Source organism: Lepidochelys olivacea (genome assembly GCF_965140295.1).
Source record: "Lepidochelys olivacea isolate rLepOli2 genome assembly, chromosome: 17".
NCBI classification, from domain to species: Eukaryota; Metazoa; Chordata; order Testudines; family Cheloniidae; genus Lepidochelys; species Lepidochelys olivacea.
Window position 1 is genome coordinate 24,835,306 of NC_140427.1, and position 27,102 is coordinate 24,862,407.

A 27,102-nucleotide genomic window follows, 5' to 3' on the forward strand; every position below is an offset into this window, starting at 1 on the left:
ACTTGACACCGGCTGCCAACTAGACATGGAGCCATTGATCACTACCCGTTGAGCCCGACAATCTAGCCAACTTTCTACCCACCTTATAGTGCATTCATCCAGCCCATACTTCCTTAACTTGCTGACAAAAATACTGTGGGGGACAGCGTCAAAAGCTTTGCTAAAGTCAAGAAACAATACATCCACTGCTTTCCCTTCATCCACAGAACCAGTTATCTCATCATAGAAGGCGATTAGATTAGTCAGGCATGACCTTCCCTTGGTGAATCCATGCTGGCTGTTCCTGATCACTTTCCTCTCATGTAAGTGCTTCAGGATTGATTCTTTGAGGACCTGCTCCATGATTTTTCCAGGGACTGAAGTGAGGCTGACTGGCCTGTAGTTCCTAGGATCCTCCTTCTTCCCTTTTTTAAAGATGGGCACTACATTAGCCTTTTTCCAGTCATCCGGGACTTCCCCTGTTCGCCACGAGTTTTCAAAGATAATGGCCAATGGCTCTGCAATCATAGCCGCCAGTTCCTTTAGCACTCTCGGATGCAACCCCATGGACTTGTGCACGTCCAGCTTTTCTAAATAGTCTCTAACCACCTCTTTCCCCACAGAGGGCTGGCCATCTACTCCCCATGTTGTGATGCCCAGCGCAGCAGTCTGGGAGCTGACCTTGTTCGTGAAAACAGAGGCAAAAAAAGCACCACCAGTGCTGCAATTAGATTTCAAGAATGCACATTTTGGGGGACTCAGGCTAAGCAATGACTTCTTACAAGTCCAAACGAGAGGAAGGCCGCTTGTGGAATCTTAGCAGTGATTACGACTACAGTTGCTCAGGAGAGAAAGAATATAAAGAACAAGAAACAGCTGAAGTGGCTTCATGGAGAGCTGCTCCAAAATCAGAATCTCTCCTGGGAATGGAGAGGCGAGAGCCCAGCAAGAATCTACCAGTCATTTAGGACTTGCAGGGAAAGATAAACGAGCAGAGGGCCTAAAACTGCCCCTCTTCCCCTCCCCCGCCTCTTCCCCCGCCCCGCTGGGTGCCTGCCCCTCCCCCTCTCCCCCGCCTCTTCCCCCACCCCGCTGGGTGCCTGCCCCTCCCCGTCTCCCCCGCCTCTTCCCCCGCCCCGCTGGGTGCCTGCCCCTCCCCGTCTCCCCCGCCTCTTCCCCCGCCCCGCTGGGTGACTGCCCCTCCCCCGCCTCTTCCCCTGCCCTGCTGGGTGCCTGCCCCTCCCCCTCTCCCCCCTCCTCCGCCTCTTCCCCTGCCCTGCTGGGTGCCTGCCCCTCCCCCTCTCCCCCCTCCCCCGCCTCTTCCCCTGCCCTGCTGGGTGCCTGCCCCTCCCCCTCTCCCCCCTCCCCTTCCCCCACCCTGCTGGGTGCCTGCCCCTCCCCCGCCTCTTCCCCCGCCCCGCTGGGTGCCTGCCCCTCCCCCTCTCCCCCCTCCCCCGCCTCTTCCCCCTGCCCTGCTGGGTGCCTGCCCCTCCCCCTCTCCCTCCCTGCCCCCGATCAGCTGATGGCCCTTGTGCCGGAGAGGGAGAAGGGGAGCACCGGGCACTGGCTGCTCCGGGGAGGAGGCGGAGACGAGGTGGGGACGGGGCCTTGGGGAAGGGGGGTGGAATCAGGGCATATCCTCTCCAGCCCCCTGCCATGAGCTGCTCTGGGCAGGGGGCTGGGAGCACCCCCACAACCCTAGCCCACACCCCCAGCCCTCTGCCCTGATCTCTGCACCCCCCCCACACACCCAGCCCTCTGCCCTGACCCCTGCACCCCCCCACACACAGCCAGCCCTCTACCCTGATCTCTGCACACCTCACACACCCCAGCCTCCTGCCCTGACCCCTGCACCCCCCTCACACACCCCAGCCTCCTGCCTTGACCTCTGCATCCCCCCATGACCCCAGCCCTGACTCCAGCACCCCCAACACATACCCAGCCCCCCCGCCCCATGCCCTGACTCTTGCACCCCCCACATTCTCACCCCCGCCGTGAGCACCAAATGGGAGCTCCTGCACCCTCCAACGTTCCCACCTGCACCCCTCGCACCAAATGGGAGCTGCCCAGGTAAGCACTTCACACCCAAACCTCCTGCCCCAACCCCGAGCCCCCTCCCTCATTCTAGCTCCTGGCCAGACCCTGCACCCCAACCCCCAGCCTGCTCCTTCACGCCCAGCCCTGTGCTCAGTGCAGAGAGAGAGGCAGAGAATGGGCTAGAACCAGGGAGAAGGTAGGTACCTACTCTGTGTGGGCAGGGCCGGGATCCCAGACCGGCAGCGGGCTGAGCTGGTCCGGCAGCCGGGACCCTGGCTGGCAGGAGCCGGCGGACTGAACCCCAGACCGGCAGCGGGCTGAGTGGCAGCCGGCTGAGCCACTCAGCCCACTGCCGGTCTGGGGTCCCGGCCGCCAGCCCCTTGCCAGCCGGGGTCCCGGCCGCAAGCCCCGCTCAGCCCTCTGCCGGCCTAGGTGAACGGAAGCCCAGGCTGGCAGCGGGCTGAGCAGGCCGGCGGAGTAAGATCAGCATTTTAATTTAATTTTAAATGAAGCTTCTTAAACATTTTGAAAACCTTGTTTACTTTACATATGACAATAATTTAGTTATAGAATATACAGACTTATAGAGAGAGACCTTCTAAAAACGTCCAAATGTATGACTGGCACGCGAAACCTTCAATGAAAGTGAATAAATGAAGACTCGGCACACCACTTCTGAAAGGTTGCCGACCCCTGCTGTAGGATCTCAAAGCAGCAGCAAAGGGCATATAACCAACATGTTTTCTTTAACAGGGCCCCTTAAAGAACCTTTATAACTTTACCAGGGAAAAAGTGCCAGGGTGTGTCTACACTGGCAGAGTGACATCGCCAGCAGTTACTGTGCCGCTCAGAGAGCGCTGAAGGGGAACCGCTGTTGTGAGTTCGCACTGTCAGCTGTCTGTGCAATAGCATGTTCGCACTTGCAGTGGTATTTGGAGCAGTGCACTCTGGGCAGCTATCCCACAGAGCATCTCTTCCTCTTCTGCCTCTAAGAGTTGTGGGAAGGCAAAAGGAGTCATGGGGCATCCTGAGTCCTGTCCCAGTGCCGCGTGATGCATTGCTTTGCATACCAACAATCCCTGTACTTCTGTCCACATTTGAAGCCATCTTGTGTGCGCTCTGCTTCTTCGGTCTGCAGGAATGGATCCCGCACTGTTGACCAATATGCTGCTCACTCTCCCTAACACGTCACGAGTGGCAGTGGAGTTATTCCTTAAACTACAAAGGCAGAGGAGTTGGACATTGATCTCGCCACATGTAGTAGCTATGACATGAGATTGCTTGTGGCATTCACAGAGGTGCAGACCACAGTGGAACACCACTTTTGGGCTTGGGAAACAAGCGACTGAGCGGTGGGATCACATCGTCATGCAGGTCTGGAATGATGAGCAGTGGCTGCAGAATTTTCGGATGAGGAAAGTCACATTCATGGGAGTGTGATGAACTCGCCCCAGTCCTGCGGCAAAAGGACACAAGAATGAGAGCTGCCTTGTCATTGGAGAAGCATGTGGCAATTGCACTGTGGAAGCAGGCTACTCCCGACTGCTATCGATCAGTTGCTAACCAGTTCGAAGTGGGAAAGTTGACCGTTGAACTCGTGTTGATGGAAGTGTACAGGGCCATTAATCGCATCCTGCTCTGAAAGACCGTGACTCTGGGCAACATGCGTGACATTCTGGATGGCTTTGCACAAATGGGCTTCCCTAACTGCAGAGGGGCGATAGATGGCATGCATATTTCAATTCTGGCACCACACCACCTAGCCAGCAAGTACATTAATAGGAAGGAGTATTTCTCCATGGTTCTCTAGGCGTTTGTGGATCACCGTGGGCGTTTCACGGACATTAACGCAGGCTGGTCTGGAAAGGTGCATGACGCAGGCATCTTTTGGAACGCTGGCCTGTTCAGGAAGCTGCAGGCAGGAACTTTCTTCCTGGACCAGAAGATCACCATAGGGGAGGTTGAAATGCCCATTGTGATCCTGTGATTCCCCGCCTACCCCTTAATGCCGTGGCTTATAAAGCCATACATGGGGCACCTTGACAGCAGCAAGGAGCAGTTCAACAACAGGCTGACCAAATGCAGAATAACTGTGGAGTGTGCTTGTGGCCATTTAAAGGCCCACTGGCGCTGCCTATATGGGAGGCTGGATCTGGCCGATGACAATATTCCAATGCTTATAGCCACGTACTGTATGCTCCATAATATTTGTGAAGGGAAGGATGAAAGCTTCACTTAGGGCTGGATCGCTGAGGCTCAGCCAGAGACCAGGGCTTTGAACAGCCAGAGACCAGGGCTATTAGAGGTGCGCAGTGCGGGTCCATAAGAATCAGGGATGCCTTGAGGGAGCAATTTGAAGCTGAAATCCACCAATATTTGTTGCTGTGCTCAGGAGTGCAGCGCTTGTAATGCTAGGAGGGGATGATGATTGGTGCAGACGATGCCCTGTGAAGGTGTAAGAAAATTGCCTGTTGCTTTGCAGGGCTCTGTTTGCTTTCAAACCAAAACAATTATTTTATTAATAAACAACCAGAGGAAAGAGACAAACAAAAAAACACATCAGCACTGTGGAGGAGGGGGAAAGGGAGGGTCCCAGGAGGAGGTGAGGTCCCGGGACGGTTAAAGATTTGTGTATGTCTAGGTATCATATGCAATGTTGTCCTTTGGAGTACAGTGCAGTGGGTACTGTACTTCAGCAGGGCTAAACTGCAGAGGGACGGATGTTGAGTGCAGTGGGTACTGGGAGTCCTCAGGGCTATGCAAGAGTGTGTTGGCGGTGTCTGAGGGGCACATGGGAAAGCATTTTGCAACAGGGGCTGCAGGGGAGGGCGGGCACGGAGCTGTTTGCAGTGCTGGTAGCACCTTGGCACTTCATAACTTTTAATAGCTGCTCTGTGGCTTCATTCTCGCGCACCGCATTCTCCTTTCGGTCCCTCTTCTCACTGTCCCGCCACTCCTTCAGGTCTTGTTTTTCGGCCATAGAGTGCATCATGACCTCACGCAGAAAGTCCTCTTTAGTTCTTCGTGGCCTCTTTCTAATTCTGCGTAGCCATTCAGCTGGCGATAACCAAGAGGGACACTGGCCTCCCAAGGTCATATCTGCGAAGCCAAAATGCAACATTTTACAGAAGCAGTATTGTTTGCAACACACAGACCACTGATTCAGTGATTTAAAACACAGCCACGATTCACACACCTGTCACTAACTGGCTGAGCCCAGGCAAGCGCACATGAGCCACAAGACCCCCAAAATGGTGAGTAACCGCAGGGGTAGGGGAAATCAGTGTTCCAGGACCATACTGCACACTGGGCATGTGGCTCTTGGGGAGAGCCAGCACTGTAGTGGGGGCCTTATAATCATTACTGTCCCCCCATTTTCCACAGGTTGTGTTCATTACGGAAGATATCTCGCTGCTAAGGGTGAACAGGGAATCAATGGAGGGTCTTCTCTTAGACTGCGGCTTCTGCCTGGCCCTTATCATAGAATATCAGGGTTGGAAGGGACCTCAGGAGGTCATCTAGTCCAACCCTCTGCTCAAAGCAGAATCAATCCCCAATTTTTGCCCCAGATCCCTAAATGGCCCCCCTCAAGGATTGAACTCACAACCCTGGGTTTAGCAGGCTAATGCTCAAACCACTGAGCTATCTCTCCCCCTTATCCTTATGCGTCTTATTTGTGCAGCAATGGTTCCCCTCCTCCCCCAGTGACAGTAGAGTGGTGCAGGAAAGTTACCCTTAATGGGGCAAGAAACAAAGCAGCTCTGCCAAAGAACCTACAGCAGCGGATTGCCCAGTATCTCCATGAGAGTTTCGTAGAGATCTCTGAGGCAGATTCCCATGAAGTGAGGGAGTCAATGAAGTCTCTGTTCCACCGCTCAGACGAGGCATGTGGTGGTATGCACATCATACAGGCACAAGCCTGCTTTCTGCAACCCTTCTGCCCCCAACAACTCACTTCAGCGATTCCCAAAATCAAAGCCACTTACCAGGGGCCTGTCTCCTGTCTGCACTTCGCCAAGCTCCAACAGCTGTGACTGGCTAGCCTCCTCTGACCTGACATGCATCTCTGACCTCCGAATCATCCTCTGCCTCTGGGTCCCCCGCCCTCTCCTCGTCCAAGATTTCCTCCTCCTGGCTCGGTCCACTCTCGAAGTATCCACAGTGGCCTTCGCAGTGGAGGTGGGGTTGCCACCGAGTATCACATCCAGCTCTTTGTAGAACCAGCAGCTCGTGGCTGAGCACTGGAGCGGTGGTTTGCCTCCTGCGCCTTGTGGTAGGCGTTCTGCAGCTCCTTCACTTTGGCCCTGAACTGCAGTATGTCCCAGTCATGGCCCCTTTCTGTCATGCATCATGAAATCTGTCCGTAGGTATAATTCCTACGGCTGGAGTTCAGCCGGGACTGGCCTCCTCTACCCAAATGCTGATGAGGTCCAGCAGCTCGGCATTGCTCCAAGCGGGGGAGCGCCTGGTGCGTGGAGCAGGCATGGCCACCTGGAAAGATGTATTGAGACCACTGCACGCATCACCGAGCAAACAGGAAGGGGACTTTCAAAATACTCAAGAAATTTAAGGGGTAGGGCTCTCGGTTGGTCACCTGAGGGCAGGGCAGTAGAGTTCAAACTGATGACCAGAGAGGTGAGAACAGGCCTTGTGGGACACCTCCCGGAGGCCTATCGCAGCGCTGTCATCGACCAGGGTGTCCACACTGGCCCCGCGGCACTGTAGCCCCTCCACAGAAACCTGCACACGTCTCATCAGGGTGTTTTTTTACAGCGCTGCAACTGTGCAGGTTCTGCACACGAAGTGGCGTGGCCGCGTGTGCACCTCGGAAGTTACCGCGCAGAAAGCTGCTTTGCTGCGCACAGACTGGCCAGTGTAGACAAGGCCTCAGAGAAGTTAGGGATGAGAATGATTTATTGGCAGTGAAACAGCCAATCTAATTGCTTCTCACACTATGTCACTTCCTCCAGGTAGGACTGGCCCAGCATAAGATTGTTCCCTCGCATATATTCCCTAGGGCTTTCCCCAGTCCAATTTCAAATGATTCAGGGGATCAGTCCACTACCATTCTGGGTACCCCAATGTCTAGTACATTGCACTACTCCTAAAACTCCGTGACATGAGCCTAAACCTGTTGATAGTCAGTTTATATCCATCTCCAATTTGCTCTTCTCTGGTACAGGAGATACCCTGACAGACACCTCGCCCAGGGGCAGCGCCCTCTGGTGCTACACCTTCCTCAGAACTGCTCGCTATGGATCTGTAAAAGATTTGACTATAGTGCCCACTACTGGAATATGTAAGCATTGCCTGGGTATCCATGGATGTCCTGTAGACCAGCACTGTGCCCCCCTGTGACAAACACCCCACATATCCTCTTCTTTTCTCAGCTCTTAAGTTATCATTACTGTTGCTCACCTCTGGAATCTCTCTGTCCATGCGCCTAAAACTGAACATATAACAAGAGCCCTGGATCTCCCTGGTGCTGAGTAGGGGGAAATAATCACTCCCCTTGTTTCACCTGGTGCTTCCATTAATAGAAACCAGGGCAGCATTTGACTTACTTTTACAATGCTTGATTCTAATGTACTTACAGCAATTTCCTCTTATTCCTTTGAAAAATGCTTGCTAATAAAGTAGGACTTACTGCCACATTGCTGTGACAATACAGTAAGAAACCTGCTAACTGAGAGACGGTGCCAGTTACCAAAGAAGTCCTTTGCAATGGGAGATAGAATTGTTTTAACTATTCAAACACTGCTATTTCCCAGGCTGCCAGCCAGGGCGGTGCCCCATGAAGAGAGTGAATTTCCAGGAGCAGATTATGGGCCTGCAGAATGCAATCCAGAAGTTTATATTATAAACACTTTTAGGGCATACACATCCCCACAATGTCATTCAGTTTTGACATCTCTTATGATCCTGCAGAGCATCATTCCATGCTCTTTAAAGTGCACTGAGGAGCCAGGTTTAGCACACACTGCAAAAGGGACCTTTCTGTCCCCAAAGTGCATGAACTATAGTTTATTTCGTGGTTCAATAAAATCCCACTGGGCCAGATATTTCAAAACATGTGTGCAAAAAACCACACACCCGAGTTACCCACACAGAAGCCCTAATGTGTACACGCATGTGAGGAATTGGATGCACACACCCCTTTATTATATTACATACACAGATCACAGGAATCACATTGGGGCTTCAGGCATGTAGGCTGGGGGTGCACAAAGCCTGCACACTCTTTTGCAGACACACCTAGCAATCTGCCCCATTACTGTGAAGTGCTTTTCAGGGCTCTGGGCAGAATATCTGCAGCCTTTGTCCTCCATCACCTTCTGGGACACGTTAGTGTGCAAAGCTTGTCTCAACCTCCATCCTCCCAAACCAAGATTCACCAGGACAGAGACTCACCTGCGTTTTCCTTATCCTCAGGTCAGCAGATGATCTATTCAATCCTTCCTCTTGTTCAATACTCTGTTCAATACCTGGTTGTGGACAGAAGAATTCAGCTTATTTTAGACTGTTTAGAAGAGAATAAGAGATTGCTTTGCAAATCAATTCTAAAAGCCAGAATACATGTGGATTAGAGACGCATCTGGATCCCACTGCAGTCCTCATGTTCTGAGATACCGGCCCATTTTATCCTGGGCTGAAAGCAGCTTTCCTGTGGGCAAACCACTAGCTCCAGCTGTCTCTTACATTTTCAGACAGCAGGACTGGTTACTAATTTAAACAGCTGAAGACTACATCTCTCTCTCACTCTGCTGAGAAAGAGTCAGGAATGTAAAATAGAGAGTAGGAATTCTGTGCCCTGCAAAGCAATGTCTGTACTAATGGACCTGCAACCTCTCCCAGGTTGGTGTCATCCACAAATTGTATAAGCGTATGGTCCACTCCATTATCCAAATCATTAATGAACATATTGAATATATTGCTCTCCTTCGAGACCCCTGCAGAACACCACTAGATACGCCCTCCCAGTCTGACAGCAAAGTATTGATAACGACTATTTGAGTTAAGTTTCTAAACCGTTTGTGCACCCACATTATAGTGATTTCATCTGGATCATATTTCTCTAGTTTGCTTATGAGAATGTCATTTGGGACTATGTCAAAAGCCTGACTAAAATCCAGATCTGTCACATCTACTGCTTCCCCCATCCGACAGGCCAGTCACCCCGCCAAAGAAGGAAATCAGGCTGACCTGGCATGACTCGTTCTTGACAAACTCACATTGGCTATTATTTACCATCGTATTATTGCAACATCTCCAGGCTGCCACTCAGCCGCACCTATAACACACAGCCCATCAGAAGTTCCACCTCAAGTCCCATGGCTCCTGATTGGCTCCCTTCCCCATATAAACCCAAGGGGCGTTCCAGGAAGTGTACAGGCAACGGCACAGATCTTCTGTACCTGCGTCAACTGTTCCTGCTCCTTATGTGGAATTCCTGGCTTAACCTTGGTTTGATTTGGACTTCACCGCCTGATTCGGACTACGACTTTGGTATTGACTCTGGCTTGGATCTGACTACGAACTCCTCTGCTACTCCCAGCCTTCGGGTTGCCCTTGCTCTGACCCTTGGCCATGACTGCCCTTCTTGGGATCCTGAAAATTATTCTCTTGGTGGTTACAAATTGATTAATTATTTATCCAGTATCTTTCCATGGATCGAAGTTAGGCTAACTGGTCTATAACTCCCCAGGTCCTCTTTGTTCCCCTTTTTAAAGATAGGTACTATATCCGCTCTTCTCTAGCCCTCTGGGACCTCACCCATCCTCCATGAGTTCTCAAAGATTCTAATGGTTCTCAGATTGCTTCAGCTAGTTCCTTAAATACCCTATGTGAATTTTGTCAGGCCCTGCCAACTTGAATACATCTAATTTATCTACATATTCTTTAAACTGTTCTTTCCCTATTCTGACTGGGGTTCCTCCAGTCTTCTTGTTAATATTAATTGTATTAAGCAGCTAGTTACAATTAACCTTCTTAGTGAAGACTGAAGCAAAATAGGCATTAAACACCTGTCTACTTCATATCTTCAATTATTAGCTCTCCTTCCCTACTATGTAGTGGCCTATACTTTGTGTTTCTCTCACTCAAAATGTATTTAAAGAATCTGATCTTATTGCCTTTTATGTCCCTTGCTTGTAACCTTTAGTCTTTCTGATTGTGTCCCTACATGGTTGTGCTATTCTTTTGTATTCATTCTTAGTGATTTGTCTGTATGTCCACTTGGTGTAGGATTCCTTTTTGATTTTCAGTTCATTAAAGAGCTCCTAATGGAGCCATATTGGCTTCTTACAATTCTTCCGATCTTTCCTTTGTACTGGAATCGTTTGGTGTTATGCCTTTCATATTGTCTCTTCAAGAAACCACCAACTCTCCAAACTACATTTTCCCTTCTGTTTTCTTCCCACAGGATCCTGTGACAATCAGGGTCCAGACACCGGAATGGGAGAACAGGGGGTTTGAACCCCAAAGAAAAAGCAGGTGAACCAACGGCTTGTACACAATGTTAATGTACTAGAAACACGTGCAGAGTAAGGTCTTTTATGAAAGCTTCTCATGCTCTAAACTTAATAATCATTATGTGGTAGGTGCACAGGCCAGGCTTGTCGTGCTTTTATTTGTGTCTATAGAGAACTGCTCATAAAGCTTCAGCTCCAGCTCACAGCAAGACAGTGAGTGTTCAGACCGGAAGAGGCACCTCCCAAGTCATTTGTCTACACAAAAGCAACTTCGGGTACCCACCCAGCCCAGGGAAGGACAACGGAGGATCACTAAATTTAACGGAAAGACACAGACATGCTGGCTCTTAAATCAAGAGGGGCTTTCCACATTCTGAATAAACATGAGTCACCATGGACTAAGAGACAGAGAAAAGCGAGGCAGGCGGGGGAAGCTTTTTAAAACCAGGCTTGCGTCTGAGGCTTTTCATCCAGAATTTGGGGAACAGTCTGGAAGGTGGGAGGCTGTCTGTGAATGCTGGATCAAGGTCTATGGCTAGTGGGTAGGCTGGGAAACTGTTCAAAAGCAATTGCTAACTTGCATTAGAAAGAGGATTTTATCTAATACTGTAATGTGAAGCCTGAAGTTGTGTTATGCCATTTATTTACTGGTTTCAGAGGAGCAGCCGTGTTAGTCTGTATTCGCAAAAAGAAAAGGAGGACTCGTGGCACCTTAGAGACTAACCCATTTATTTGAGCATGAGCTTTCGTGAGCTACAGCTCACTTCATCGGATGCATTCAGTGGAAAATACAGTGGGGAGATTTATATACATAGAGAACATGAAACAATGGGTGTTACCATACACACTGTAACCAGAGTGATCACTTAAGGTGAGCTATTACCTGCAGGAGAGCGGGGGGGAGGGGGGAGAAACTTTTGTAGTGATAATCAAGGTGGGCCATTTCCAGCAGTTGACAAGAACGTCTGAGCAAGGGGGAGGGAGGGGGGAGAGGGAATAAACATGGGGAAATAGTTTTACTTTGTGTAATGACCCATCCACTCCCAGTCTCTATTCAAGCCTAAATTAATTGTATCCAGTTTGCAAATTAATTCCAATTCCGCAGTCTCTTGTTGGAGTCTCTTTTTGAAGCATTTTGTTGAAGAATTGCCACTTTTAGGTCTGTAATCGAGTGACCAGAGAGATTGAAGTGTCCTCCAACTGGTTTTTGAATGTTATAATTCTTGACGTCTGATTTGTGTCCATTTATTCTTTTAAGTAGAGACTGTCCACTTTGACCAATGTACTGTGTAACTTGTATCTGTGTGCTCTCCCTTACTCTTTCATCTCAGAGTCTGTGGTTTTTCTATTAAATAAACCTCTTGTTTATTTTTACCCCTTGAAGGTCTCTCGTGTGCAGACAGTGTGGAGTGTGTGTGCTAAAGTGAGCTTGCACCCTCAGCAAGTTTGCAGATGACACTAAGCTGGGGGGAGAGGGTAGAGATAGGGTAGAGATAGGGTCCAGAGTGACCTAGACAAATTGGAGGGTTGGGCCAAAAGAAATCTGATGAGGTTCAACAAGGACTAGTGCAGAGTTCTGCACTTAAGAAGGAAGAATCCCATGCACCGCTACAGGCTGGGGACCAACTGGCTAAGCAGCAGTTCTGCAGAAAAGGACCAAGGGATTACAGTGGATGAGAAGCTGGATATGAGTCAGCAGTGTGCCCTTCTTGCCAACAAGGCCAACAGCATTTTTGGCTGCAGAGTAGGAGCATTGCCAGCAGATCGAGGGAAGTGATTATTCCCCTCTATTCGGCACTGGTGAGGCCACATCTGGAGTATTGCATCCAATTTTGGGCCTCCCACTACAGAAAGGATCTGGACAAATTGGAGAGAGTCCAGCGGAGGGCAATGAAAATGATCAGGGGGCTGGGGCACATGACTTAAAAGGAGAGGCTGAAGGAACTGGGCTTGTTTAGTCTGCAGAAGAGAAGAGTGAGGGGGGATTGGATAGCAGCCCTTCAATTACCTGAAGGGGGGTTCCAAAGAGGATGGAGCTTGGCTGTTCTCAGTGGTGGCAGATGACAGAACAAGGAGCAATGGTCTCAAGTTGCGGTGGGGGAGGTCTAGGTTGGATATTAGGAAACACTATTTCACGAGGAGGGCATGAAGCACTAGAATGGATTACCTTGTCAGCAAATTAAGGAAGTATGGGCTGGATGAATGCACTATAAGGTGGGTAGAAAGCTGGCTAGATTGTCGGGCTCAATGGGTAGTGATCAATGGCTCCATGTCTAGTTGGCAGCCGGTATCAAGTGGAGTGCCCCAAGGGTCGGTCCTGGGGCCGGTTTTGTTCAATATCTTCATAAATGATCTGGAGGATGGTGTGGATTGCACTCTCAGCAAATTTGCGGATGATACTAAACTGGGAGGAGTGGTAGATACGCTGGAGGGGAGGGATAGGATACAGAAGGACCTAGACAAATTGGAGGATTGGGCCAAAAGAAATCTGATGAGGTTCAATAAGGATAAGTGCAGGGTCCTGCACTTAGGATGGAAGAATCCAATGCATCGCTACAGACTAGGGACCGAATGGCTAGGCAGCAGTTCTGCGGAAAAGGACCTAGGGGTGACAGTGGACGAGAAGCTGGATATGAGTCAGTAGTGTGCCCTTGTTGCCAAGAAGGCCAATGGCATTTTGGGATGTATAAGTAGGGGCATAGCGAGCAGATTGAGGGACGTGATCGTTCCCCTCTATTCGACATTGGTGAGGCCTCATCTGGAGTACTGTGTCCAGTTTTGGGCCCCACACTACAAGAAGGATGTGGATAAATTGGAAAGAGTCCAGCGAAGGGCAACAAAAACGATTAGGGGTCTAGAACACATGAGTTATGAGGAGAGGCTGAGGGAGCTGGGATTGTTTAGTCTGCAGAAGAGAAGAATGAGGGGGGATTTGATAGCTGCTTTCAACTACCTGAAAGGGGGTTCCAAAGAGGATGGCTCTAGACTGTTCTCAATGGTAGCAGATGACAGAACGAGGAGTAATGGTCTCAAGTTGCAGTGGGGGAGGTTAAGATTGGATATTAGGAAAAACTTTTTCACTAAGAGGGTGGTGAAACACTGGAATGCGTTACCTAGGGAGGTGGTAGAATCTCCTTCCTTAGAGGTTTTTAAGGTCAGGCTTGACAAAGCCCTGGCTGGGATGATTTAACTGGGAATTGGTCCTGCTTCGAGCAGGGGGTTGGACTAGATGACCTTCAGGGGTCCCTTCCAACCCTGATATTCTATGATTCTATGACCTAGGGAGGTGGTAGAATCTCCTTCCTTAGAGGTTTTTAAGGCCCGGCTTGACAAAGCCCTGGCTGGGATGATTTAGTTGGGGTTGGTCCTGCTTTGAGCAGGGGGTTGGACTAGATGACCTCCTGAGGTGTCTTCCAATTCTAATCTTCTAGGATTCTATGATAAGTGGAGACTGGTTTCACACCTTTGGGGACGATGAACCAGAGGGGAAGGGTCTGAGTGTCTGGTGGTTAAGAACTGAGGAAGGATGGATTTGGGGAGACTCAGGACTAGAAGGGCTGCTGAGGTCACCCTGCAAGGTGTAACTAGGCTGGCAGAAGCCAGGGTGAGACCTTTGTGCTTGTGGGCTGGCCACACATGTCAGGGCTCTGAGCAACAGCAGCACAGCACTAGGGCATTTCAAGGTTACAGGGCAGGTAGCGACAGAACTCCCGCCTGGTCTGGGTGATCCCCAAATCTTTACACAGTCTCCCTACCAGTTCTCTGAGTTGGCTAAAGTCTTCTGCTACTCTGACAGCTTCCTTTCCTTAGAATCATGACAGCATCATTTCAGGATCACTTTCACCCAACTTGCCTTCTACATTCAGGTTGGCAACCACTGCCTCAACCTGTTGGTCACAATAAAGTCTCAAAACTCTGTCCCCATGTCCCATTCTTCACTTCCAGAAAACAAAAAGTTGCCCCAAAACATTCCAAGAACTTACTGAATCATAGAATCACAGAACATTAGGGTTGGAAGAGACCTCAGGAGTCCCCTGTTCAAAGCAGGACCAACCCCAACTAAATGGCATTTTGGGATGTATACATAGGAGCATTGGCAGCAGATCGAGGGACGTGATCGTCCCCCTCTATTGTACATTGGTGAGGCCTCATCTGGAGTACTGTGTCCAGTTTTGGGCCCCACACTACAAGAAGGATGTGGAAAAATTGGAAAGAGTCCAGCGGAGGGCAACAATAATGATTAGGGGACTGGAACGCATGACTTATGAGGAGAGGCTGAGGGAACTGGGATTGTTTAGTCTGTGGAAGAGAAGAATGAGGGGGGATTTGATAGCTGCTTTCAACTACCTGAAAGGGAGTTCCAAAGAGGATGGATCTAGACTGTTCTCAGTGGTAGCTGATGACAGAACAAGGAGTAATGGTCTCAAGTGGCAGTGGGGGAGGTTTAGGTTGGATATTAGGAAAAACTTTTTCACTAGGAGGGTGGTGAAACACTGGAATGCGTTACCTAGGGAGGTGGTGGAATCTCCTTCCTTAGGTATTTTTAAGGTCAGGCTTGACAAAGCCCTGGCTGGGATTATTTAGTTGGGGATTGGTCCTGCTTTGAGCACGGGGTTGGACTAGATGACCTCCTGAGGCACTTCCAACCTGATATTCTATGATTCTATGATTCTAAATCATCCCTGCCAGGACTTTGTCAAGCCTGACCTTAAAAACCTCTAAGGAAGGAGATTCCACCACCTCCCTAAGGGACCCATTCCAGTGCTTCACCACCCTCCTAGTGAAATAGTTTTTCCTAATATCCAACCTAGATCTCCCCCACTGCAACTTGAGACCACTGCTTCTTGTTCTGTCATCTGCGACCGCTGAGAACAGCCGATCTCCATCCTCTTTGGAACCCCCCTTCCAGTAGTTGAAAGCAGCTATCAAATCCCCCCTCACTCTTCTCTTCTGCAGACTAAATAACCCCAGTTCCCTCAGCTTCTCCTCATAAGTCAAGTGCCCCAGCCCCTGAATCATTTTCGTTGCCTTCCACTGGACTCTCTCCAATTTGTCCACATCCCTTCTGTAGTGGGGAGCCCAAAACTGGACGCAATACTCCAGATGTGGCCTCACTGGTGCCGAATAGAGGGGAATAATCACTTCCCTCGATCTGCTGGCAATGCTCCTGCTAATGCAGCCCAATATGCCGTCAGCCTTCTTGGCAACACGGGCACACTGCTGACTCATATCCAGTTTCTCATCTACTGTAATCCCCAGGTCCTGGAGACTGTTTTTGCCGTGCTGTTTTTCCAACAGATCTCTGGGTAGTAAAATTACTCCTGGGTCCTGTGTTTTGGATGTTTTTGTTTGTTCTAGAAATGCCTCATCTAGCTGCTCCTCCTCCTGATTTGGTGGTCTGTAGTAGAACCCTACCCTGTTTTCTTATTTAGCTCTTCCTCACTTATACCTCCAACCTCTCATCCTGGTAAGAGATCATGCTGCTCCTCTGAAGCTGGAATGATACCCAGCCACTCTCAAAGTGACTTTGTCTGTATGGGCCAAGGTATAAGAAAGTCATTAATGGACACTTGGTGGAGTCACTGTGTGCACCTCCCTCTCTGATAGATAATCTCTATTACCGTACCAGCCATTTTCAGCTTGGAAGGTGAGTGCACTGATATGGCTTCCACTCCAGAGCTGACCTAGAGTCACCGCTGCATTTCTAAAGCATTCACATGAACTCGCCAATGGAACACAACATCATTTGCATATCATTAGATGCAGTGAGAAATCCCAGAGCTGAAATGCCACAGCAAATGAGCCGAGCTCAAAGTGTCACAGAGACACTTACAAAATAAAACCTGCCAGGTGGTTAGTCCCCTTCTACAGGAGACCATGTACTAGGAAGTGACCAGTAACACTAAAGGATGGACTTTGGGGCTGTGCTATTCATTCTGGGGAATGACTCAGACTCCAAGGCCAGAAGGGACCATTGGGATCATCATCTGACCTGTGTAACACAGGCCACAGCATGTCCCCAAAATGATTCCTAGAGGAGATCTCTTCAACAAACAGCCAATCTGGATTAAAAATAGCCAGTGATGGAGAATCCACCACGACCACTGGTGAGTTGTTCCACTGTTTAACATTTACACCTTATTTCCAGTCTGAATTTGTCTGGCTTCAACTGCCAGCCACTGGATTGTGTTAGACCTTGCTCTGCTAGATTGAAGATCCCATGATCAACTATCTCTTCCTCCTGTGATCAAATCACCCCTTAACCTGCTCTATGTTAAGATAAATAGACTGAGCTCCTGGAGTTTCTCAATATAAGGCAGGTTTTCTAATCCTTTAATTATTCTTGTGACTCTTCTCTCAAACCTCTCTAATTTATCAACATCCTTCTTGAATTGTGGATATCAGAATTGGACCCAGTATCTGAACAGTGGTCAAACCAGTGCCGAACACAGAGGTAAAATCACCTCTCTCCTCCTACTTGAGATTCCCCCGTTTATGCATCCCAGGATCACATTAGCTCTTTTGGCCACAGCGTAGCACTGGGAGCTCATGTTCACCTGATTATCCACCATGACTCCCAAGTCCTTTTCAGAGTCCCCTGCTCAAAGCAGGACCAATTCCCAGTTAAATCATCCCAGCCAGGGCTTTGTCAAGCCTGACCTCGAAAACCTCTAGGGAAGGAGATTCCACCACCTCCCTAGGTAACGCATTCCAGTGTTTCACCACCCTCCTAGTGAAATAGTGTTTCCTAATATCCAACCTAAACCTCCCCCACTGCAACTTGAGACCATTACTACTTGTTCTGTCATCTGCTACCACTGAGAACAGTTTAGATCCATCCTCTTTGGAACCCCCTTTCAGGTAGTTGAAAGCAGCTATCAAATCCCCCCTCATTCTTCTCTTCTGCAGACTAAATAACCCCAGTTCCCTCAGCCTCTCCTCATAAGTCATGTGCTCCAGCCCCCTGATCATTTTTGTTGCCCTCTGCTGGACTCTTTCCAATTTTTCCACATCCTTCTTGTAGTGTGGGGCCCAAAACTGGACACAGTACTCCAGATGAGGCCTCACCAGTGCCGAATAGAGGTGAATGATCACGTCCCTTGATCTGCTAGCAATGCCCCTACTAATACAGCCCAAAATGCCATTAGCTTTCTTGGCAACAAGGGCACACTGTCAACTCATATCCAGCTTCTTGTCCACCGTAACCCCTAGGTCCTTTTCTGCAGAACTGCTGCCTAGCCACTCGGTCCCTAGTCTGTAGTGGTGCATGGGATTCTTCTGTCCTAAGTGCAGGACACTGCACTTGTCCTTGTTGAACCTCATCAGATTTCTTTTGGCCCAAACCTCTAATTTGTCTAGGGCCCTCTGTATCCTATCCCTACCCTCTAGTGTATCTACCTCTCCTCCTAGTTTAGTGTCATCTGCAAACTTGCTGAGGGTGCAATCCACACCATCCTCCAGATCATTAATGAACATATTGAACAGAACTGGCCCCAAGACCAACCCTTGGGGCACTCTGCTTGATACCAGCTGCCAAGTAGACATGGAGCCACTGATCACTACCTGTTGAGCCCGACAATCTAGCCAGCTTTCTATTCACCTTATAGTCCATTCATCCAGCCCATACTTCTTTAACTTGCTGGCAAGAATACTGTGGGAGATCGTAACAAAAGCTTTGCTAAAGTCAAGGAATAACATGTCAACTGCTTTCCCCTCATCCACAGAGCCATTTATCTCACCACAGAAGGCAATTAGGTTAGTCTGGCATGACTTGCCCTTGGTGAATCCATGCTGACTGTTCCTGACTACTCAGAAATGACTCTGCACTCAGATGGAAAACGGGGATATACTTTTTTCACTGCCAGACCAAAACATGCTAGTTACAGATGTTACTGAGCCAAAGAGCCTGGGGAAGAGCATTTTACAGGCCAGCCATGTTTAATTCCTCCTTCAAGGTTATGCATCTCTCTTGAAATCTACAGAATACAGGTACAGTGGCCCCTGGAGAGGCAATGTAACTGCCTTCTTAAACCTACAGGACGCCAATTCTTCCATTAAGAGGGCTGTGTTCACCCCCGAAGGACAAGCAGTCTGCAACTGTGCACTACGCTCGCGGACCAAAGCAAGCCTAATCCCATCTAAGGCCCTATATCCACTGCAGGTAACCCGTGGGTGGGCTGCAGTCTCCAGACACTGTGGTCGCCCGAATCCTGGCTGGAGAGGCCGTGCAGCCCTGGCTGAACACATCTCATGGGCTCCTGGGGGTTCCATGCTATTTGGCTCCAATGTGTTCTCTCCTAGTCAGAGCACCCCAGCACGCCATAACGTCACCCTCAGGTTGATGGTCTTATTGTCCTCACTCCCTAGTTGTTACAAAAACTGATTCTTCTGGTAACGGAAGCTGTCATAGAATCATAGACTCTCAGGGTTGTAAGGGACCTCAGGAGGTCATCTAGTCCAACCCTCTGCTCAAAGCAGGACCAATCCCCAATTTTTGCCCCAGATCCTTAAATGGCCCCCTCAAGGATTTAACTCACAACCCTAGGTTTAGCAGGCCAATGCTCAAACCACCAAGCTATCCCTCCCCCCTGTCAATCAAGCTCACTCCATTCCCCTTCTGTGTTTCCCTGAGGCAGGAAGATGCCAACAAAATGGAGCATAGAATCATAGAATCAGAGAATATCAGGGTTGGAAGGGACCTCAGGAAGTCATCTAGTCCAACCCCCTCCTCAAAAGCAGGACCCATACCCAATTAAATCATCCCAGCCAGGGCTTTGTCAAGCCTGACCTTAAAAACTTCTAAGGAAGGAGATTCCACCACCTTCCTAGGCAACGCATTCCAGTGTTTCACCACCCTCCTAGTGAAAAAGTTTTTCCTAATATCCAACCTAAACTTCCCCCACTGCAACTTGAGACCATTACTCCTTGTCCTGTCCTCTTCCACCACTGAGAATAGTCTAGAACCATCCTCTCTGGAACTACCTCTCAGGTAGTTGAAAGCAGCTATCAAATCCCCCCTCATTCTTCTCTTCTGCAGACTAAACAATCCCAGTTCCCTCAGCCTCTCCTCATAACTCATGTGTTCCAGGTCCCTAATCATTTTTGTTGCCCTTCGCTGGACTCTCTCCAATTTATCCACATCCTTCTTGTAGTGTGGGGCCCAAAACTGGACACAGTACTCCAGATGAGGCCTCACCAATGTCGAATAGAGGGGGACGATCACGTCCCTCAATCTGCTCGCTATGCCCCTACTTATACATCCCAAAATGCCATTGGCCTTCTTGGCAACAAGGGCACACTGCTGACTCATATCCAGCTTCTCGTCCACTGTCACCCCTAGGTCCTTTTCCGCAGAACTGCTGCCTAGCCATTCGGTCCCTAGTCTGTAGCTGTGCATTGGGTTCTTCCGTCCTAAGTGCAGGACCCTGCACTTATCCATATTGAACCTCATCAGATTTCTTTTGGCCCAATCCAATTTGTCTAGGTCCCTCTGGATCCTATCCCTGCCCTCCAGCGTATCTACCACTCCTCCCAGTTTAGTATCATCCGCAAATTTGCTGAGAGTGCAATCCACACCATCCTCTAGATCATTTATGAAGATATTGAACCAAACTGGCCCCAGGACCGACCCCTGGGGCACTCCACTTGACACGGGCTGCCAACTAGACATGGAGCCATTGATCACTACCCGTTGAGCCCGACAATCTAGCCAACTTTCTACCCACCTTATAGTGCATTCATCCAGCCCATACTTCTTAACTTGCTGACAAGAATACTGTGGGAGACAGTGTCAAAAGCTTTGCTAAAGTCAAGATACAATACATCCACTGCTTTCCCTTCATCCACAGAACCAGTAATCTCATCATAAAAGGCGATTAGATTAGTCAGGCATGACCTTCCCTTGGTGAATCCATGCTGACTGTTCCTGATCACTTTCCTCTCATGTAAGTGCTTCAGGATTGATTCTTTGAGGACCTGCTCCATGATTTTTCCAGGGACTGAAGTGAGGCTGACTGGCCTGTAGTTCCCAGGATCCTCCTTCTTCCCTTTTTTAAAGATTGGCACTACATTAGCCTTTTTCCAATCATCCGGGACTTCCCCCGTTCGCCACGAGTTTTCAAAGATAATGGCCAATGGCTCTGCAATCACAGCCGCCAGTTCCTTTAGCACTCTCGGATGCAACTCGTCCAGCCCCATGGACTTGTGCACGTCCAGCTTTTCTAAATAGTCCCTAACCACCTCTTTGTCCACAGAGGGCTGGCCATCTATTCCCCATGCTGATGAAATAAGTTGCCCTTCCTTGACTCTATGTCTGCTCTCTCCCCGCACTCTGTCCTCCTCTCCAGAGCCCCATGTCTTCTCAACAGTAACCTTATCTCAGTCTGACGGACACAGGAGGGGAAAAATCTGTGTCTGGAAGATTCTGATTATCGTGCTGGGCACTGGAGACGCAGCCTGTGCAGCTGTTGGGGAACCTAATGAAGATAAGTCCATTTCCATACAGGTGATGTGAACCCAGGACAAGGCAGAACTTCTGTTCAGGAACCTTGCACCCTGCCATTGCACACACAAGGATGGCACCTCTTTGCCTCAACATGCTAACTTGTTTTCCCTATTACCTCGTCAGGGACGTGCCAGCTCCACGTGCATATTTTAAAGAGGCCTCATGTCATAAAGCAGAGATAATTCCTCTTCACCCTCGGAAAGCTGCATCCAGTGCTGGAGCCCCGGGGAAGGCTCCTCCGGCAGGTGTGTCCCTCACAGACCCGTTAAGAAATGCCACCAAGCTTTTGTTCTGCTCCCAGAGAGGATGACACAGAGCCCCTGGAAAACCATGCTCCCTTGGGCTTGCTGCAGCCCTGTTCTAGCCAGCATCAGTGACAACCATGGGTCCAACACACATACCTGGTATTCCCAGCCCAGCCACTCCCCAGGCCCCTCAGCTAAAACACTTGCCTCTTGGCTCTGTGGGAGAGGTTCTCTTTCAGCCCCTGTGCTCCAAGAGTCTGTACAACGGAGCTCTGCTCTAGCCCAGCTGCTTGTCATTCTGCCTCTGCCTGGTCCATTGTTAACCCCTGGCCTGTCCTCAGGCTGCAAAAGTGGGTTAGAGGACTAGAGAGAGTAATTTACAAGGGGAGATTAAAAGTGAAAGATGGCTAATGGTTGACAGAGAGTAACCTGAGAAAGGTGCAACCATCAAGACCAGTGAGCAAAATTGCTCAGTGTGGTTCAGTGGGGCACAAGCAGGACTCACATACAAGTCTCAGATAAATAGTTCACTAAGCTGTCAGACTGCAGAGCCATCTCTCACCAGGAGTGGTGGAAGCCCCATGCTGAGATATTTCCTATTGCACTGGAGAAGACACAAGTGAAGATACACTGTAGGGGCCCAGCTTGCATTGGCTGGGGATGCACTGGGCAACGTACTATGGCTTTTCCTTCTCTAATTTCTCTGGCCCTTCCTACATTAGCCCACTTTGCCAATGCGTGGAGGAATAGGGCCAAACCGGGGCAGGGCCCTGTGTACACCACAACACAATGGGACCAAACTGTGGCAAGCAGCCCGAAATTCTACAGCCATATTAATTAATTGTACATCCATGAAATCCTTTTCACTCCCATCCTCCCACACTCACAGCACTATGGCTCACAGCTGGACAGATTCCTTCTGCAGCAAAATACTGAATTCTGTGGTTCATGGGAAAAATTCCAGATTCCACAGACACACGATCACAGAGCCCATGGGGCCCAGAGTAAGAGGGCTGGAGGAGTTCACACCTCTCAGAGCCATTGGTTTGGGCTCTTTACAGACCCAGCCCTTTTGATGTTATTCTCATAACTGAAAGGCTAGACGTGTACTTTGGTAAAAAGTGAAAGCTGAGATTTTGGACACAATTGTGTGGCCCCAAGTGAATCCTGTGGCACATTGTGCACCCGTGGAACCACAGAACACACAGGGCCCTGACCACGGTTCAGTGAAATTAGTGGCAGTAAACCGGAGTCACTGCTCAGGAGACATGGGAACGGGGTTACGGTGACTCTGTGTACTGTGCCTGGCACACTCTGCTTGAGAGGATCCAAGAGCCCTTGCCACATGGCTCAAGGGTAGAGCTGGCTCTCTGCAGCCAAAACAAGCTCTAGAGACGCTGACAATGCCTACCTCTGAGTCTTGACCACACAGATGCACAGAGAGGAAAATCCAAACACTCTACACCATGGGCTGGTCTCTGATTTGTAGGAGACAAGTGGGAGCCACTGGGGCTGTCAGACGGCAGTGCTGAGAGAGGTCGGAGCAGCACAGCACAGAGAGAGGACATGGAACAAAACCCAGGAGAGTGTGACATACAAGCCTCACACACAGTCATCAGAAGCTCATCTCCCATGTCTCCTGAAAGCCAGTGAGCAGTGACCAAGGGGCAACAGCAGAGCTAACCAAGCCTGCAGGCTCACCCACTCCATGTGGGGCCTGCATACAGCTGGTGGAGTCCTGAGAGCAGGCATTGAGGCCAACAGGGACCCTTCAGGCAGCTGAGGGACAGACGAGCAGCAGCCAGGGGCCAGTTCTCATGCTTCGCTGCAAACGAATACTCACTCTTTAACTTGGAGCGCACTTTGTTTGCTGTCTTTTTGATGTCAGACATTAATTCTTCGAGCTCCTCCTTGGTTTCTAAAGGGAGGAAGGAGAGAACAAAGATGGGTGCATTGGAGACACTGAGACACTGCCCCTGGCCTGCCCCACCCTGTCACTGGACAGGATTCAATCTACATCTGCCAGGTGATGCACTCCCTCCCACTGGGCTTGAGCATCCAGCCGCTGCAGCACTCCTCCCTTCCCCCAGGGAAGGAGATCAGAGGAGTCACACTGTGGAACAGGCTGGGAGCTTCCTTCTCCGTAGAGCCTCTGCCAGACTGAGAGCAAGACCCGTGGGACCAGAAATGATCCTGGGCTTCCCGCATGCCTGTGTCAAGGCTTCCACCCAGACACTGAGTGTGCTGAGCCTTGCTGTCAGATGCGTTGGGGTTAGTTGGGCTGCTCCCAAGTGCTCTGGAGACACTGCCTGTCTGTGCTCAGCAATAGAGCCCCACAGAACTAAACCACTTGGCTTTTGTCACTTGGGGCCCAATCAGCAGGCAGGCGTCTCCCTACCTCCTTCCCAACCAGCAGGGAGAAGGGAAACGAACAGTCACCTGAGACCCGAAATGTGACAAGCTAGCTGGGAACAAAGCAGGAGAGAGATGCTGTCCAGAGCTCTAAGCCAGGCTGTTAGGATATAGATATTCAGGCCTGTCTGTAAAGGCCTATACTCTAAGAATTCAGGTGTATTCTTATCACTTGGCTAGTGATAGAGGTATAAAAGAAAGAATCAAAATCACTGTCTGCCGGTGTAAGGGCCTTCTCTTACTGTGACAGTCTGAGGCCCTGTTCTTAGGCTAAGGCCTTTGGCTAAGCAGCAGAGGCAGCCATAAGCTGGGAAGCGAACGGTCACATCCTCACATTCCAAACTAGTCACATTGAAATAAGGTGCTATTGGGCGGTCAGGCACTATCAGGACAGGATTGTATTCCTATCACCTCCAGAGAAAGGGAAGTGCCTAGAAAATGTAAAAGGAAACTTAGTTTGATAGCATCCTGTCTGGCAAGAACTCACTTATCAATAGCTGGGATGTGAAATCCTCACTTCTGTGTTGTCTTGTCATTGTAGTTCCCACTTTGCTGTTGTTTGTCTGTATAATCTCTGTCTGGTTCTGTGATTGTTCCTGTCTGCTGTATAATTAATTTTGCTGGGTGTAAACTAATTAAGGTGGTGGGATATAATTGGTTACATAATCATGTTACAATATGTTAGGATTGGTTAGTTAAATTTCAGGAAAATGATTGGTTAAGGTATAGCTAAGCAGAACTCAAGTTTTACTATATAATCTGTAGTCAATGAGGAAGGGGTGGGGGTGGGGGTGTGGGTGGGTGTGTGAGATGGGAACAGGGAATGGGAGTAAGGAAGTTGGAATCATGTTTGGCTAAGGGCAGGAATGGGAACAGGGACACAGGTGTAAGGCTTTGTGGTGTCAGAGCTGGGAAGGAGGATACTAAGGAAGGAAACTGGAATCATGCTTGCTGGAAGTTCACCCCAATAAACATCGAATTGTTTGCACCTTTGGACTTCGGGTATTGTTGCTCTCTGTTCATGCGAGAAGGACCAGGGAAGTAAGTGGGTGAAGGAATAAGCCCCCTAACATCTTGGTGCCGTGACTCGGATGCATCGCATTGGATAGGTGAGTGGCAGCCTGTAAGTCCCCCTCCCCAACAGTCCGCGCAGCTGCTTGGAGGGGGTATCGCGAACTCTCGTGATGGTAGTTGCGGGTTCTGGCAAGCCAGGGTAAAGGATTTTTTGGATAAATGGATAAGGGAGGACCAGGGCCCATACCAGGTACAGGGGTCAACCTGGGATAAGATTAAAAAGGAAATGGAGGAAGTGTTAGGGGACCCAGAGGTATGGGGGTGGCTGAGGAGCCCACCCTCCTTGGTATATGGGTAGGGGAAGAAGGTCCCTGCCCATGGGGACTGAATGCCTCCCAGTGAAAAGAGGCACTTCAGTCTGCTTGAGAGGTTTGAAGTAAGGGCAGCATTATGGGAAGCTGCCAGTAATCTTTCAAGTTTGGTGCTGCTTCAGCAAGGGCTGCTGAAGGGTTGTAAATTAGTTAGGGGTAGTGAAAGATGATTTGGCACAAAAGGGTTTAAGGTCAAAAGCAGAGTTAACAGACCACCTTTAGAGAAAAGAAAAGGAGGACTTGTGGCACCTTAGAGACTAACCAATTTATTAGAGCATAAGCTTTCGTGAGCTACAGCTCACTTCCTCAGATGCATATCGTGGAAACTGCAGCAGGCTTTATATATACACAGAGAATATGAAACAATACCTATTCCCACCCCACTGTCCTGCTGGTAATAGCTTATCTAAAGTGGTTTCCAGCACAAATCCAGGTTTTCTCACCCTCCACCCCCCCACACAAATTCACTCTCCTGCTGGTGATAGCCCATCCAAAGTGACAACTCTTTACACAATGTGCATGACAATCAAGCTGGGCTATTTCCTGCATAAATCCAGGTTCTCACATCCCCCCACCCCCATACACACAGAAACTCACTCTCCTGCTGGTAATAGCTCATCCAAACTGACCACTCTTCAAGTTAAAATCCAAGTTAAACCAGAACATCTGGGGGGGGGGGGTAGGAAAAAACAAGAGGAAACAGGAAACAGCCTGTTTCCTCTTGTTTTTTCCTACCCCCCCCCCCCAGATGTTCTGGTTTAACTTGGATTTTAACTTGAAGAGTGGTCAGTTTGGATGAGCTATTACCAGCAGGAGAGTGAGTTTCTGTGTGTATGGGGGTGGGGGGATGTGAGAACCTGGATTTATGCAGGAAATAGCCCAGCTTGATTGTCATGCACATTGTGTAAAGAGTTGTCACTTTGGATGGGCTATCACCAGCAGGAGAGTGAATTTGTGTGGGGGGGTGGAGGGTGAGAAAACCTGGATTTGTGCTGGAAATCACTTTAGATAAGCTATTACCAGCAGGACAGTGGGGTGGGAATAGGTATTGTTTCATATTCTCTGTGTATATATAAAGCCTGCTGCAGTTTCCACGATATGCATCTGAGGAAGTGAGCTGTAGCTCACGAAAGCTTATGCTCTAATAAATTGGTTAGTCTCTAAGGTGCCACAAGTCCTCCTTTTCTTTTTGCGAATACAGACTAACACGGCTGATACTCTGAAACCTGTCACCTTTAGAGACTGGATCTGAGACTTGGTCCTGGGGGAGTGGAGGAAAAAAAAATAAAATAAAAGTTTCAAAGTGCAACCTGCCTTTCCACACTCTTTTGTTTTTCTGAAGTTTTAATGGAGGGTACTTTGGATACTTATGTGAGATGTCAAGAAGGAAGTTTTTGTTTAATGATAAAACCCAGTTATATACATGTAACTGTATGTGCAACTCTGTGCAGTCACATTGGATGGAAGCTTGGTAATTAAATTATCCAAGGGGGTCAGGTAGAGTGGCTACTATCACCACTATGCTTCTGTCCACAGAAGCCTTTATAGCTATTCTGAGGGAAAATGGGCCCTTTTCCCACAGAAATGGTCTATAAGGGACTGCTGCAGGCAGCAGGCAGAGAGAGAATCTGAGCAAAATTATTTGACTATTGGGTAATGTAATCAAAATCACTAAAGGATGGAAGAGGTTTCTTTTGGAACTCAACTTGGCTGCCCCTAGTTGTGTCTAGTTGTACAAGATGGAAGTGTAATCGGGGTACAGTTATGTAAAAAGAGTAATTACAGTGCAAGGGATGTTAGGCAAAACAGAATTTTGTGTGTATGTGTGCACAGGTAAAAGAAAAGGAAAAGGGGAGGAATGATGGGAACACTGAACCTTGGGATGGCTCTGGGGGATCAGATTGTTGCTTTGGTGGGTTCTGCATGAAAACTCTGTAGGCATGGGGGAGGCAGTTATACCTTGTGTAAAATTAATTTGGCTAATATGATGTTATGGAGGTTAAACTATATGGAAGGAATTTGCATTTTCCCAGGACATGTGCAGTGTATATTGGAAAAGGAGTAAAAGA

At 49.2% G+C, this 27,102-nt stretch overlaps 1 protein-coding gene across 9 annotated transcripts in view; it reads right to left on the reverse strand.

Annotated features, from left to right (window-relative positions):
- STX1A (syntaxin 1A) overlaps nt 1-27,102 on the reverse strand; it is a 337,512-nt gene that overhangs the window by 77,700 nt on the left and 232,710 nt on the right. For 8 of the 9 annotated variants that reach the window (XM_084651122.1, XM_084651123.1, XM_084651120.1 and 5 more), the window contains 2 exons: nt 23,080-23,154; nt 8,428-8,501 (listed from right to left, as the gene is read on the reverse strand). In XM_084651122.1, coding sequence (XP_084507248.1) covers nt 8,428-8,501; nt 23,080-23,154 — 149 coding nt within the window. The remainder of the gene's footprint in view (nt 1-8,427; nt 8,502-23,079; nt 23,155-27,102) is intronic. The other variant, XM_084651118.1, reaches the window with a different exon arrangement.